This window comes from Diabrotica undecimpunctata, chromosome 2 (assembly GCF_040954645.1).
Source record: "Diabrotica undecimpunctata isolate CICGRU chromosome 2, icDiaUnde3, whole genome shotgun sequence".
In the NCBI taxonomy this organism is placed as follows: Eukaryota; Metazoa; Arthropoda; class Insecta; order Coleoptera; family Chrysomelidae; genus Diabrotica; species Diabrotica undecimpunctata.
In genome coordinates this window covers 155,562,828-155,579,775 of record NC_092804.1, presented here as the reverse complement: position 1 = coordinate 155,579,775, position 16,948 = coordinate 155,562,828, and the positions used below count along the sequence as shown (strand labels likewise).

Below are 16,948 nucleotides of genomic sequence, written 5' to 3'. Positions count from 1 at the left end.
ATTTGCAATGGCCTCCTTTACCTAGTGGTCGATTAGATCGGTTTTGTGTCGACATTCCAGAGTATTTCGTAACAGCTTGTTGAATTTTAGAATGTAATCCTGACATTGTAGTCCTTGATTCCAAATATCTTTTTACTAGGTCTCCCCCTAATTTTTTACTGCTTTTAAACAAAAGCATTTATACTGGCGATATTTAAGATTTCATGAAAATTACAAGTGGCCATCGTTTAGTATTTCTAGATACATCGTAAGATGACGCCATTTCATCTACATTATCTACTCCACATTTGGTATCATTATAGAATAAAATCATCTCTGGCTTCTTGCTAGTTTCGTCTAGTGTATCAGTATGATGAAAAAATGAAACTAGTAACACATTTTTATTCTTTTTAAATACATGCGATGTCACCGTCATAGGTGCTTCAAAACCAAAAACAGAGAAACCTACAGGACGGTCTTTCACATTGGTCATAATTTGGGGTAATTCTTTTCTTTGGGACTGAATCGTACCCACAACCGTTATCCTGTGTTCTCTTTTCAGTTAAATAACAAGGTAGCAAGTAACAAAAGAGCTATCCATCATACTATTTTATACTGTTCCATAGAAAGGTTCACACATCCTTGTAGTAACTGCTGCATATAAATTATCTGCTGCACATATTATAAATTTAGTGTACACTGTTTTTACGTCGACAGTGCCAAATATTTTGATACCGTGTTTTTTAGTTTGTTTGGTCACTTTCCATGAAAGGCAAAAAGCATCTTATGGAAAGTTACATAGTCAGCAATGGTATAACAAGATTGACTGTTTTTTACAAATGTTTCACAAATCTCTCTTATGGGAGCTAGTTTATCGATTTTAAGTCTTTTGTCTGTGGGTTGTTTATTATCAAAACATTAAAACAAAATTCTTCTAAATTTTTTCGAGAGCCGTGATCCAAACCTTCTAAATATAACAAAAAAATAAAAGTTCTCATTTCTGGAACAGATGTAAGTTTGACGTTGTTTTGATTTTTGTATCTTCCAAATATCTCTCTAATATAAGTATTGGTGTATTCTACTACAAGTGCAATAATATTTTGCATTAGAAGATCCCACGAATCAATGTGACTCAGTGCGTTTTTTGCTTCTCGGATAGTTCCTGGTAAGTGAGAAACTATATTCTCCCGTCGTGTGCGAATATTTGTAGGTGGTGCAAATTTCTTCCGTGTAGTTCCATCCTTCGCATAATAATATAATCTTCTGTCAGATTGTTCTTCATTAATTGTTTGTTCTTCAATCGTTTGTGTTGCTACCGGGATATCCTCTTGCTCAGATTCCGTGTCATGATCGCTAAACTCTTCTCTATCGTCGTCGGCCATAGAGCTATCGGAATTATTTTTTACATCCAAAGTAACTTCTTCGTATAGAGTAGCTAGACTTTGAATTTCTCTTTCATTAGGTTCCGTCACTGAAATAATTGTCCTAAGTTTTATTGTCAAAAATTAAGAAAAAAAATCACTATATTATTAGACGTATTTGACACGAAATTAAAATAACAACTGAGGCATATCTAAGAACTAAACGGCATATTATTCTCTATAATGTAAAATGTAGGTGTTAATTTTTGTTAAAAGGTACTGAAAATATCGACAATGTAGATTATTTATTTTTAAGAACATAACATTTTACGTCAAAGGCTTGGCCTGACAGACCACCGTCGTCGAACGGAGTGGAAAACCGTTATTTTTAAGTTTTTGTTGAAAAAAGTGGAATAATAATGGTGTTCCTTAGACATTTTTGATGTGTATAAATATATGAAAAATATGATAGTTGTTTTATTTCAAATTATAAATTAAAAAATCTACTAGCAACCCTTGCAAACCATTGTGAGCGTATACATCCTTTTTTACTTAAAACAAAGCTTGTCTCCAAACAATAAACCAGATGCAGATTATAAAATAAAGGATTTTAAAGTTATCTACAAGGGCGATCGTCTCGGAGAATTTATTAAACTGGAGGACGCCCAACTTTTCATCAACTTAATGTCTTTTTTTACACAGCTTGGCCACGGGCAGATTTATCTTGAAATTCACTTAATTTATTTTATAAACATAATAAATGAATGTGTTTAAATTTCTAAAATCAGTAAATAAAATGTTCACAGTAAAATATTAAAGCAACTGGTAAAAAGGAAATAAAAGACTTAGAAGTTAATGTGGAAGACATATTATATATTCTAATTTGGGATAATGGATATCGAGTTAATATATTTATCTGGCAAAAATTACAACAATCTTAAAATTCGTTTCTTTATTTTAGGAAACCTACTGCGTTGACTGACTGAAAGTGGAAAAATAATATTTTGACAAGTTTATTTTAATAAAATAGCTAGTTCTGAAGCTATTTTCTTGTAAAATCTTATTACTATTTATAGTTGCGGTAAGAAATATAGTAATGTGCTGAGATTTGAAGGTATTTTGATAGTTTCGCTTTAAGATATAGTGCGGCGGCTGGTTGTTCTGGTAACTAAATATGTAATTAAAAATATCTATTTTTTAATTAGGTATAAAGGGTGTTTCAAAAAGGTATGTCATAAATTAAATCACGCATTCCGGGGACAAAAATAAATTGATTAAATCCAATTTACCTTAGTACAAAAGTGTACACAAAAAAAGTTACAGCTCTTTGAAGTTACAAAATAAAAATTGTTTTTTGCATTATCTCCTAAACTACTTGACATTTGCATTTTTCATACAGAAGAAACAACAAAATTAAGTGCACAAAAAAATTTTAAGGGGGTTGTGCAGCCCTACACCCCAAACTTTTGAGTACGTTTAAAAGTTCACCCATAATTTTGGTTTTGGAAAAGTTAATGTCCAAGCCCAGCCTGTGACTTTCTTCTGATAATATGTTCATCAATATTTTTAGTTGGTCTTCTGTTTCTGCTAATACTACGGTGTCATCGGTATATCTTATGTTGTTAATGATGATTCCGTTGGCTCTGGCACCTTCAGCGAGATCTTCAAGAGAAGCTCCAATTACATGTTCGGCGTATACATTAAATAATATGGGGGATAAAATGCACTCTTGTTTGATGTTTACAATGTTGAAAATGTTTAGTAGTCTACCATATTTCTTGTGATGTACCCTTACCAATAGATTGCATACTTTTTGACACTTCTTGGATAAGATCGGTCTTGTTCGTTGATCGTTGTCTCTCTCCGTTTGTTTAAGCATGTATGCTTTAATTCAGCTACGAGGAGAGTATAATGTCCAGTGTTACTATATGGAGTTGAAGCCTAGACACTGACGCAAGCCACTGAAAAACGAATCGAAGCCTTCGAGATGTGGATATACAGAAGGATACTAAAAATATCTTATGTGGACCATGTCATCAACGTTGAGGTCCTACAGCGCATGACAAAAGAAAAAGAAGTGCTTAATTTAATTAAACAACGTAAGCTTGAGTACCTCGGCCACGTGATGTGGAACGAAGAACAATATCGAATTCTTCAACTCGTTATGCAGGGTAAAGTATTTGGCAGAAGAGGACCGGGACGCCGTCGTATCTCGTGGTTGAAAAATCTCCGACAATGGTTTGGGATGACCTCAGCGGAGCTGTTTCGCAGAGCAGTCAACAAAACCATGACAGCCTTGATGATCGCCAACATCCGGACCGGATAAGGCACTGAAGAAGAAGAAGAAGAGAGTATGATCTGATCTACATATCGCCCCTGGGTACGATCTGACTGTTTAGATTAATGACTAACAAAATACAGACATTAAATTAGAAGTAAAAAATAATTAAAAGAATATTTGTCAATAAATGAAATTATAACACTAGCAGAAGAACAACAAGGTTTTAGGTCGGGAAGATCATGCACCGACGCTATATTTATAATGAGGCAACTGCAAGAAAAGTCATTAAAATACAACAAACCGGCATATCTATGTTTCGTGGACCTTAAAACGGCATTTGAGCGAGTCAAATTAAAAGACGTTATCCACTTACTGAATGCAAGAGACATACCTCTAGGAATAATCAAAACGATCGAAAATATCTACCAAAACAACACAATAAAAGTAAAAGTAGAAGAAGAACTAACCGACCCTATTGAAGCTGGCAATGGGATAAGACAGGGAGATTACCTGAGTCCTCTATTGTTCAACCTGATTATGAATGAAATAATAAAAAAAGTAAGAACTAAAAAAAATACTAAATGGGAGAAAAACAACTTAAAATAATCTGCTATGCAGACGACGCAATACTACTCTCTCAAAGTAAAGATAATTTACAACGTATGCTGCACCAATTTAATATAACCGCCAGAAAATTTAACATGATAATTTCCCCAACAAAGACAAAATGCATGGTTATAACAGCAAATTTACTAAGATGTAAATTGGAGCTGGAAGGTCAGATCTTAGAACAAGTGATGGAGTTTAAATATCTAGGCATCATATTTTTTAACTACGGAAAGCTCGAAACCGAAGTGAAAGACCAAGTGAATAGAGCAAACGGAGCCGCAGGCTGCCTAAACGAAACAATATGGAGAAATAAAAATATCGGGAAAAAAACGAAAGGCAGAATTTACAAAACAGTCATCAGATCAATATGACATACGCGGCAGAAACAAGACCTGACACAGAGAGAACAAATAGGATGTTAGAAACAGCAGATTTGAAAACACATAGAAAAATTGATGGTAAGACACTATGGGACAGAGCTAGAAGTACAGATATACGACATAGGTGCAAGGTGGAGAACATCAAAAACTGCCATGCAAACGATGGAATGACAACTTACTGGAGGCACATTGAAAAACAGACAGTTATGTCTATATAAAAAGAAGAAGAAGAAGAAGAAGAGATGGAATCCAAACAAATTCTACCCTTTTATTCCTACTGTAAAGTTCTTGTAGATCAATTTTAATTTGGCATAGTATTGGGTGGTTTGGGTAAACCCTTAATATTCCTTGTACTGCGCTTAAAGAATCTGTGAAAATGAATGTTATAGGGCTTTAGATATGGCATACAGTTCGGCGGAATATATGGAGTACTCCTTAGGTAGCTAGAACTGATGTTTAATTGTTTCGTCAACTTCCATTGCATTGGCTTCCATTTCAGAAGTTTTTGACGCATCTGTATATATTTGGTAATATCTTTTGTACTTGTCTTTAATCGCTTGAAACCGTTGTAGAATTATATGTGATGAAGTATCAGATTTAGGATACAGTAGAAGATTTGTATTACATTTGAGGATTTTTATGGTCCAAGGAGGAGGGTAGTTTATTTCATTGGAAATAACTTTCGGAAAATTGAAATCTGTGATAATTTTACTAAATAATGCAGAAAGAAAGGGTTTTTGTTTAAAAATTAAATGAAAATTGTCAGAAAATGTGTACGAGTAAGCAGGGTTATTAGAGTTTGCTCCAATTTTAGCTGAATATTATAGGCTTAGTCTGTGTCTTCTAATTGAAAGAGGTGCTTCATCAGCTTCTACATACAGACTTTCTACTGGACTGGTCATGTAGGCTCCAAGTGCAAGCCTGAATGCGGTATTTTGTATGATGTCCAATTGCTTTAATAAACTATCTTTAGCTGAACTGTAGACTATTGATCCATAATCTACCTTGCTACGAATCTGTATTTTATATATATTTAGTAATTGTGTGGTATCAGATCCCCAATTATGATTGTCTAATACTTTGAGAATGTTCATATTTTTCATGCAAGATTTTTTAAGTTGTTGAATGTGGGTTTTCCTAATGAGTTTTGTATCTAATATCATTCCTAACAATCGATGTTCTTCTACAATAAAGATTTGATTCGTAACAATTGTCAGTTTTTAAAAGAGGCACATTTTATCCAAGTAATAAGAATATTGAATTATCTGTTTTCATTTTTGACACTTCTCGTTTTAAAATATTTTCATATAAATGCAATTATTCTTTTTAAACATCTGATTTAGTTTATATAATAATTAATTAATGACATTTATTTATATTTTATTAGTAATTTAATATTTCGTCTGAATTTGACAGGTTTGTCAGAAGTAAGCAACGTATGCTTTGTTAATAAGTTAGCAAGTGGCGTTAGTAGCAAACAGAATATTGTTGTTTTGATGTTGTTTGTATGGGTTTATATGAGTGCGGACAATGAATCCATTGGCCAAAACATAATAATTATCTATTGAAATATTTTATTATAATGTAATTTGTTTAGAATATAAATAATAAATAAATAATAAAATAATATTATTCAATTTTAAAAACTATATTCATCTTTTTTAATACGACTTTGTTTTTACTTATCGTTTAAAATTATGTGTCCTTAAAAACGTAAATATTGACAAACTTGCAATTTACACAAAATTAATGGAAACGATTAACAGTTTTATTTTCTTGAATAGAAGTAGGACAACAAAATTGATATAGCTGATGTCGAAAATTACCATTTAAAAATTACATGGACTAGCTCTTAATCAAGACTTATATACTCTTTATATCATGTCTGCTCTTTATAGTCCAGGCTGTGGGTAAAAAAACGTGTTATAATTCCATAATTAATTGTAGCAGTTGGGCGTTGTAGGGGGGACCCTCCTGAGTAATTCTTATGTAAAAGCGACCAAAAATTTTTGGTTATTATTTTTTTATGGACGAAAAACAGTGAAAAATTCGTATATTTTTCCTTTTTTTAATATATCATTTAAGTTAATTATTTTGAAGCAGAACTGCTTATAACATATTATTCCTTATTAAAACAAAAAGAGAAATCAAACGATTTCTACTTAGCGAAACCGAATTCAAATCTTAACCACTGTGTTTCCTAAAATTTGCGAAACAAACAGCTGGATAAATTACTCGGCAAGGGAATCTAAAATTGCATTCCACAAGCCGTTCATCCTAGTCAAAATTCGTAGTGAATTCAGTTTCTGGTACTTCCAACGAAGTAAATAACAAAACAGAATGACGGTATTAGATTTTTGTTTTAATACAGTGCAGCAACAACCGCTGATACGTATTTCGACCTTCTTAGGTCTCTCCAGAACGGAGAGATTTTTGTTTTGGTTCAGAGCAGTGACTATACCGTTCTGAAGAGACCTAAGAAGGTCGAAATACGTATCAGCGGTTGTTGCTGCACTGTATTAAAACAAAAATCTAATACCGTCATTCTATTCCTTATTATTTTACCTTTCATTTAAGCTTTTGTGAGTTCAATTTGGTCCAATAGTTTATGCATAATTAGCCTTCAAAAACGAAAATCTCTGTTTTTTTCAAATTGCAATATTTATTTCAAAAATGATTTTTTTTGAACGTTTTAACTAAACCTTTTAACCTTTTAAATGAAGCTCTTTTGATTCCCCATCGAATGAAATTTTGTAAATTAAAATTCGTTAATTTGTTGCTGAGAAACATTCATTTGTTTTTCCCACGACCAAAATTTTGTAATGCTGTAACTTTTTTTTTAAAAAATGGTAGAAAGATTTTTCAAAGTGTTTTGTCTCCTTTGAGATTAAAATTTTCATTTTATACCCTGAGATATTCCAAAAAAATATTTTTTACCCCTCATTTTTTAATTTTTAAAAAGTACTATTTTTTATTTATAAACAATTAAAGTTGTAGTTGTTATTAGTATTTATAAACAATTAAATTAAACTCACAAAAACTTAAATAAAAGGTAAAAAAATAAGGAATAAAATGTTATAAGCCGTTTTGCTCCAAAATATTTACCTTAAATGATATATTAAAAAAGGGAAAAATATACGAATTTTTCACTGTTTTTCGTCCATAAAAAAATAATAACCAACAATTTTTGGTCGCTTTTACATAAGAATTACTCCGGAAAGTTGTCCTACCGAAGAATTACCTACAACGCCCAACTGCTACAATTAATTATGGAATTATGACAAAAACTGTCCCTTTTTTTTACCCACAGCCTGGACTATTAACTGTATAGTACATTTAAGTGTAGGATTCCTCTAAAAAGGTATTTTGTACAATTCAATATAATCTTAATTTCAAAAGTATATAAGTAATTTTTTATCTTAAGCTTCTAACGATAACAAAGTAACCAATACCGAAATCAAAAAATCTAAATAAAATTAAGTCCCATTTTACAAACAAAACAAACCACTCGAATTTCCAAAACACACTGAATAAATAAAGATCTACATACCCTTCTCTTGGATTTTATTGCCTCGATTTGCCTTTGTGTTTTTTCACCGATGGATCTGGATCCCCAGAGAACTGAACCCATCATTGTATAACAAATTGACATCAAAATCATGGGAATAACATATGTAATAACAAGAAACAGCATCTGATACCTAAAAAACAAATGGATTTATAAACGAAAGTTTTTTTTTTAATACTGAACAGTATTAAAATTAGTTTCATAACATTTATAATCGCTTTAAAAAATATAAAATATACAGTTTCATTATGTTTAATAGCACTGGCGCACGTGCTATGCAGTGGCGGGACGATTAGGTATAATTAATCATTAGCAAAACAAATTCTTAAAACTTAACTAGTAAATTTGCCCTTCGCATACGACGGGGGATGTAATCAATTGTCATCTACAGTCAGTCATTCAATTTTTAAAATAATAAACTTTTTGCATATAATCCAAGTAAATATAAAGTATGATCTAGTGCACTTCTTACCTGACATCATAGTTTTTTTACTATACCCTATATATATATATATATATATATATATATATATATATATATATATATATATATATATATATATATATCATCACCATCATCATCATCATCATCAATCAGCCCTGAGTTGTCCATTGTTGAACATAGGCCTCCTCTAGACTTTTCCATCTGCTTCTGTTCTGCGCCTCTGCTATCCAATTGGTCACGATTCTTTTGAGGTCGTCGGTGCATCGCGTTGGGGTCTTCCTCGGCTTCGCTTGTCAGCCCGTGGTCTCCACTGAAGCAATTTTTTTGTCCAACTGTCGTCTTTCATTCTTGCAACATGTCCTGCCCATCTCCATTTTTGCCTTGTAATATGTTCGATAATGTCTTCCACTCCGGTTCGTCTACGAACTTTCTCGTTTCTTATTCTATTTCTTAAGCTTATTCCAAGCAGTGATCTCTCCATCTTTCGTTGTGTCCTTCTCAATTTTTCGGCTGATGTTTTTGTGAGAGTTAAGGTTTCTGCTGCGTATGTGAGGACTGGTAAAACGCACTGGTTAAAAGCTTTTCTTTTTAAATGGATCGGTATATTTGTTTTAAATACGTCTCTCATTTTTCCGAATGCAGCCCAACCCAGACTTATTCTTCTGAGTAGCTCGCATGTTTTTTTATCTCGCGTTAACCTTATTTCGTGACCAAAATACACATATTTTTCCACAAGTTCTATGGGCGACTTTTCGATTTCTATTAGCTCATTGGGGACGAGATTGGTCATCATTTTTGTTTTTCCATAGTTTATTTTTAAACCGACTTTCTTTAAACCTACTTGCTGTAGTTGTTGTAGCATAACTCTGGCTTCTTCTAAGTTGTCTGTTATGAGAACAATATCATCGGCATATCTGAGATGATTGAATATCTTTCCATCGATGCTAATACCCTTTGATTCCCACTCTAGCCGTTTAAATGCGTACTCCATAACTGTTATAAATAGTTTTGGCGACAAGGTATCTCCCTGCCGCACCCCTCCACCAATTTTTATCTTCTCAGTCATGAAATGGAGGTTAACGGTTGTTGTCGTCTACAGTTTATTCTAAATTATTCGAAATATATACGAAAATGCGACAACAACCATATATATATATATATATATATATATATATATATATATATATATATATATATATATATATATATATTGATATATTGATGGCACGCTATATACAATATATGTACTAGACATCTCACGTCGTTTGATTTTATGTGCCATATGCTAGTATTACGCTGGTTGTTTATTTTGTCAATAAAGCGAATTTATCTTATATTTACCTTATTCTTTATATATAAACTATCATCATCATTATTTGGCTCTACAACTCTATGTGAGTCTTGGCCGCGTTTACTATTTCCCTCCATTGTTGTCGGTCCTGAGCAGCTATTTCCCATTGCCGTATTCCCATTTTGCGTAAATCACTGGCTACTGCGTCCTTCCATCCCTTCCTTGGGCGACCAACTGACCTTCTTCCATCGGATCTTTCCCAGAATGTGGCGTTCAGGAGTCTTTCGTCACTCGATCTTAGTACGTGACCCGCCCATCTTATTCGGTTTGCTTTAATGTAGCGTACTATGTTTTCATCTCCATATACTGTCTGGAGTTCATCATTGTGTCTTCTTCTCCATTCTCCTGTTGTCTCTTCTCTGCAAGGCCCATAGATAGTCCGCAGTATCTTTCTTTCCAGTACCAGTAATTTTGTCGTTTCCCGCTGGTTCAGAGTCCACGTCTCGCTTCCATACGTTATTGTGGGACAAATTATTGTCTTGTGCACTCTTATTTTTGCTGGTATTGAGAGTATTTTTGATTTAAGTACGGTCATTAAGAGGTAATATGCCCTGTTTCCTGCAATGATCCTGGCTGCCACGTCCTTTTCATATTTATATTCAGATGTTATGATCGCTCCCAGGTACATGAATTCTTTGACGACTTCAAAGTTGTATTCATTGATTGTTACGTTTTATCTAGCCCTTGGTCTTGGGTTCTTCGTAACCACCATGTACTTGGTCTTGTCCTCGTTGACCTTCAGACTAACTTCTTTGGTTCCGTTTTCGAATAGGGTGAAAACTTCTTTTGCATCTCTGGTGGATTGTGCAATTGTGTCCACGTCATCCGCAAACGCCAATAGTATTTTTGATCCTTGGGCGGCAAATCCGTTTGTCAGTTGTGGTTGAGCTTTCCTTACCGCATGTTACAGTGCAATATTAAATAGCAGGGGGGCGAGAGGATCTCTTTGTCTAAGCCCGGTGTCAATGAGAAATTCCTCCGACGTGGTGCTGCCAATTCTGATCCATGCGGAAGCGTCCTCTGTGCTTACCTGTGCTAATCGTACCAGCTTTCCAGGTACTCCCATTTCTACCATGGTCTCCCACAATGCTTCTCTGCTAACAGAATCGTAAGCTTGTTTAAAGTCCACGAAGATTAGGTGTACAACGCGGTTGAATTCCCATTTATATATAAGGCAAATATGTCTTTTATCATCCATAGTATCATGTGATATGTCGTATGTCGCTATACGTTCAATAATAACGAAGACGATGCATAGTGCCCTTTTGGTAGTCTCTTTGTCTGTTTTTTCTATCTAAATTTATTCGTCGTATCCTCCCCTTTTATTTGCTATGTCGCATGTTAGGATTCGACCAGTTGTTTATTTTGGACTTAGCATGAGGCCTTCTGTAAGTCAATAAATCAAAATCCTTCCAAGGCTAAAACACGTCTGCACTTTTCCTTTAGGTTACTTTCTTGGCGTGCGCAGATCTCTTCCATACCACACATACGTATTCCTTCGTTGAGTTAATTTATCCTGTATATTTAACGATCTGGGAGGCTTTGAGGTATATAAATTTTTTGGTGTGCTCTAGCTTGGCAGAAAGCGCGGGCCTGAGTTTTAGTTGGATTTGGTTTTAGCAAATTTTTTTTATAATAATCGAACATCAAATTTACAGCAGCTTTCAATTGTGTTTTACCTCTTCAAAGCTTGAACTTTGGACTGAGTTTCTTTATATATATGCCTGAAGCCATTATTTTGTATCTTTAATACAGTGTTTTATTATATGTTAATGCATTTCAGATAACGTACTGTGTATCTAAACGGTTTTAATTAAACTGATACAAAAAGTCACGTTTCCCGTTAATGAAAATTCTGTTTAATAGCGTCGACAGAAAACTCATTAGTATAAAATGTCGATGATTGATCATTAGTTGCAAGTTTCGTTTAACACTAAACACCTAAAAAATTTAATTATTTAAAAGCTTTATTCTCTACTCAATTAGGACACTAATTCTATGCACACGTAAAATCAAAAATAGTCAACCATTTAAATTTAAATAAGGAAAAAAAATTTAATATAGTCACTATTTATATAATTATTCATTAATATCTTTTGCTAATATTTTATTTTTGCGGTATCACTTTGTACTTTTACCTGTGCTTTTCTCCACAGACATTTGGCTACAATTTCGGAAAATCGTTCCAGTTTTTGAGCGATCCTTAACCCAGCATTACATGCACCAAAAAACTTACGATGTAACACGCGCACGGTCAAATCGACCGTATACATAGTTTTGGTTTTAATTAATAAAAAAAAAACAATTAGCACTTAAACATAAACCAAAAATCTTTTATTTTAAACTTACGTTACAATTTTTCATTTATTGTTGGCAATTATAGCATTCAGTACAAAGCTGGGAAGTACGTTCTCGGCATATATACTTTTGATAATGTACGCATAGGGTGTTCGTTTTTCTGTTGTTTTTTGTTAAGCAGAAATTACATCTGCCTGGAACGTCATACTGGCTATTACGTAGATACCTTCAGGATGTCCAATATTTCTTTTATATGACTTCTCATAGTTACCGGTAACATACCTATTTCTTGATGACGTTCAAGATGAGGTGTAATGAGACTCATTGCTAATGATTTTAAAAAGTTTCGGCGAGTAGTATGAGTATTGTTATTTTTGTCAGCAACGATATGGCTATTTATTTCAGATATATTCAAGGAATATTGTTCTGAAGCTATTTTCTTGTGGCATTTTAAATTAATTTATATTTAAATGGGAGTAAGCCACAATTAAAGGTTAAAATACGTTTATTGACATTTCAATTTCCACTTCGGAAATCGAAAAGAACGATTTCCGAAGTGGAAATTGAAACGTCAATAAACGTATTTTAACCTTTAATTGTGGCTTACTCCCATTTAAATATAAATTAATATTCAAGGAAGTAAAAAATAACGTAAGAGGCCATCGGCAACTTTTTCGCGATACAGAGTAAGTTAAAAATTTAACTTACTCTGACTTACTAACCCGTTAAAAACGAAAATCCGTTTATTGAGATGCTACGTATTTACAGTGCTGCTCTAAAACCACAAACATTGAGGTTCTACGTCGGATGGATAAAACATGTGAAATTATATCCACAGTGAAACAGCGCAAGCTAGAATATCTTGGACATATAATTCGAAACGATCATAGATATAACCTGCTACAACTTATATTACAGGGAAAGGTCTACGGAAAGAGGGGACCAGGAAGAAGAAGAATATCTTGGCTCCAGAACTTACGAAAATGGTTTTTCTTGACCACTTCAGGACTATTTCGAGCTGCGGTCAATAAAGTTAGAATTGCCATGCTAGTAGCCAACATCCGTAACGGATAGGCACCACATGAAGAAGAGTAAGTTCCTTTTAGCTCATCAACGGTATCAACACCTCCCTTTGTTGCATTGTAAAATGTAATCATTGTTGGCTTGTATGCATCGCCACTTTCTGGATCAATCTCGTCTTTGTAATGAATTGCTACCAGAGCTGTAAAAGATACTTTTTAAAAGTATCTAGATACTTTTAAGATACTTAAGGCAAAAAGTATCTTAAGATACTAAGTATCTAAGATACTTTTTTGTGAAAGTATCTAAAGATACAAAATACCGGAAAAGTATTTAGAGTAAAAATATCTTAGATACTTTCAAGTATCTAAGATACTTTTGAGTATCTAAGATACTTTTAAGTATGTAAGATACTTTTATGTATCAAAGATACTTAGATGTTTTTCTAGTATCTAAGATACTTAGATACTTTTGTAGTAACTAAGATACTTTTAGTGTATAATATAAAGGTGCTCGGTACTCTACTACTTTACAGTAGATTGTCGATACTTTTGTTTTAAAAACATCATTTTAACCATTTAAATTATCATACAATTTTAGTTTAAGCCAGCAGGTACTTTGAAATGGTATACTTTTTGCTTTGGGGTAGATAAGAAATAAAAGACGTTAAGTTATTACAAACTAATAACTATGTATTGAAAACAAAAATCCAACATTAAATTTTCAAAATGCTGCTTTTTTCCATATATGATTACACCTAGCTATTGCTTGTTCATGTTTTGATCTAAGAAAACTGGTTGAATTAATTATTTTCATAATATCAGTAGTTGTTATTAGGGCAAGTGTATGACTTGCACAACGTATGTGTTCAGATAAAGTAGGTATGATCAAATTATTGTCACTTAAATTATTTGGAAGGAGATAATTTTCGTTTTCAAATATGTCAGGAATATCCTCTTCATCCTCCAAAATATCTTCCTGATCTTCCTCAATGATGTCGATATCATCTTTTGGCACTTGTTGTTGATGTTCACCGTCGTCACCAGTGTAGTGTAAAACATTATTGATACCAAAAACACCAAATGCTTTGACAAAAATTGAGCCATTGTCAGTAATTGTTACTAACACTTTATTTGGATGTAGATTATAAGCAGTATGTATGTCTTCTAATAGTTCAGCTATACGGTCGTGTGTATGCGCTCCAGAAAATCTTCTACATGCTAGCGGTGCTGACTTTCGTAGAAGTTTGTCGTCAATCCAATGACATGTAACACCAAGAAAACTTCGGGTTTTGCATGACCAAATGTCAGCCGTCGTGCAGACGTAACGGATACCATGTAATGTTAATTTTAAGTTTTCTTTATTCTCAGACACCATAGAGGAAATTTTTTTTACAGCTGTAGGCCTGGATATGATTTTTAAAGGAGTAATTCCCTTAAATAAATTTAAAAAGCTACGATTTTGTAACAACGACAAAGGTGACATGGTATCTACAATAAACTGAAGAAGTCTTCTTCTCCCGCTACGGCCGGCGCGACAGGTCGAAGCTTGTCGGATCATGAAAAGTATCTATTTCTCAGGTCCTGAGTAAGTATCTAAGATACTTTTTTGTATCTAAGATACTTTTTTGTATCTAAGATACTTTTTTGTATCTAAGATACTTTTAGTATCTAAAGATACTTTTAAAGATAAAAGATACTAGATACTTTTAAGAAGTATCTAAAGTAAAAGTAACTTTTAAATGAACCAAAAAGTATCTTAAATAAAAGTATCTAAGATACTTTTAGTATCTTAGATACTTTTTTTATCTTTTTACTAAAGATACTTTCAGCTTTGTTGCTAACAATAGTGTAACTATTTTGTTTTGCTTGGGCTTGTAGGATACCAAAGTTATGTCTTCGGTAAAACCAAAAATCCTCCAAGTAACTTTACGCTCTTTTAATTTTGTGGTAAAAATCTCAAGAACTTCTTTGTAATTTTTGCGAATTGTGCCCGTATCAGTTAGTTTGTGTTTTTTAGCAAATCTAAGGCTAAAGGTATCGACGTAAACCAATTATTAAAAGTTACATTTCTTCCAGTTTCAAAAATTGGTTTAATTAATCCTTGTACGACTGAAGAGGCGGTATTGTCAACTTTATAGAGCCCATTTGGTTGAGTCTCAACATACACCTTTAGATTATAGGTGTAATATAACATTAAATCAATAAGCGCTAATATTTTAATTCCATACTTGCAGGTTTATTCTGTATATATTGCCGAAATGCACATTTGCCTCGAAATTACTCAAGCATTTTATCAATTGTCACAAATTCACTTAAAGCATAATTGGCTTTGCATCGCTCAACAAGTCCATCAAAAAATTCTCTTATAGGAGATAGCTTATCGTACTGTTTTCGTTCCTCTCTATCATCGTTAAAATCTGGTAGCTCTTCTCCTTCTGATTACTCTGAATTAGAGACGTGATCGTTGTTCTCCAAAACGTCATCTTGGTCTTCAGGAGGTCCGTCTATCTCATTGTAGCTCCCAATTTCAGCTCATATGGCTAAAATACGCTTTATTTCTTTCTCGTAAGAACATATAACCTACAAATACAAAAAATACTATCACAAATCACCATACATGTGACAATATTTTCCATTAAAATACTAGACTTAAGAAATATTATAAAAAGAACCACACACGGGGTCCACTTACCGTATTATTAACTGTAAAAACCACACCAATATCTAAAACTGTGAAACTGCAACATAAATATCATTGATAATAATTATGTACACGCGCACGGTCAAAAGCACCGACTACAAAAATAAAAAACTGTATCTCCCAAAGGCCAAATAAAAACTGAAATAATATAACCATAGTATAAAAAAGAATTTGTGGTTAAACTGTGATATAACGCCAGTCGGTAAGGAGAAAACCGCTTGGAGCATTCCAGGAAGGTCAGTACCACCACCACTATACCAGCGGCGTCATCTTAAAATTTACACGACGACACGCGTGTAGTCCCGGGTTAAAACTGATTGGGAAAAACTATTCCAATACTCTACGTTTTTCAGCTACAAACATTCTTCAAAGTGACCAATAAAGTCAGTCCTGATGTCCTTTGGACTAACTTTATTGGTCACTGGCCTACATGATGAAGCCAGACAAAGGTGTAAATTACCAACTTGTAAGTTAGTCTCCTTCATAAAACGTTCTAAATGTGGTGTACATCTTTGTTTAAACAAAAATAATAACTGCTTTGTCAACTTTCACGAGAACTAAGTTTGTCCATTTGATAAGCAATGTAACATTTCTGCCACAACAACATTTTTGCATATAAAAAACTATTTTTACAAAAATAAAAATATTTTTTCCTTAAACGAAATATAAAATTGCGCAGTGTAGGGTTAATAGTCACAAGAAATATTATGCTCTAATAAATCTTAAATTAATTTAGTTTTATATTTTCAGTATTTATATTTATGATACATTTTTATTTAAGATACAAAATATTACAGATATTTAATACATCCCTACGTTCACTTTTAACATACTAATATTCAAATAATATTGGCCGCAATTGTGTCGGCGCCTTCACCTTTTTTTAAATATGGATTGAGGAATGGTAGATAGTTGTTCTTTGCACATCCCATGTGGCTGCTAGGTTTCCATAT

At 33.1% G+C, this 16,948-nt stretch overlaps 1 protein-coding gene across 1 annotated transcript in view; it reads right to left on the bottom strand.

Annotated features, from left to right (window-relative positions):
- LOC140435099 (tachykinin-like peptides receptor 86C) overlaps positions 1 to 16,948 on the bottom strand; it is a 951,389-nt gene that overhangs the window by 47,181 nt on the left and 887,260 nt on the right. Inside the window, exon 8 of the mRNA XM_072523804.1 lies at positions 8,161 to 8,311. Within this exon, the coding sequence (XP_072379905.1) occupies positions 8,161 to 8,311 (151 nt within the window). The remainder of the gene's footprint in view (positions 1 to 8,160; positions 8,312 to 16,948) is intronic.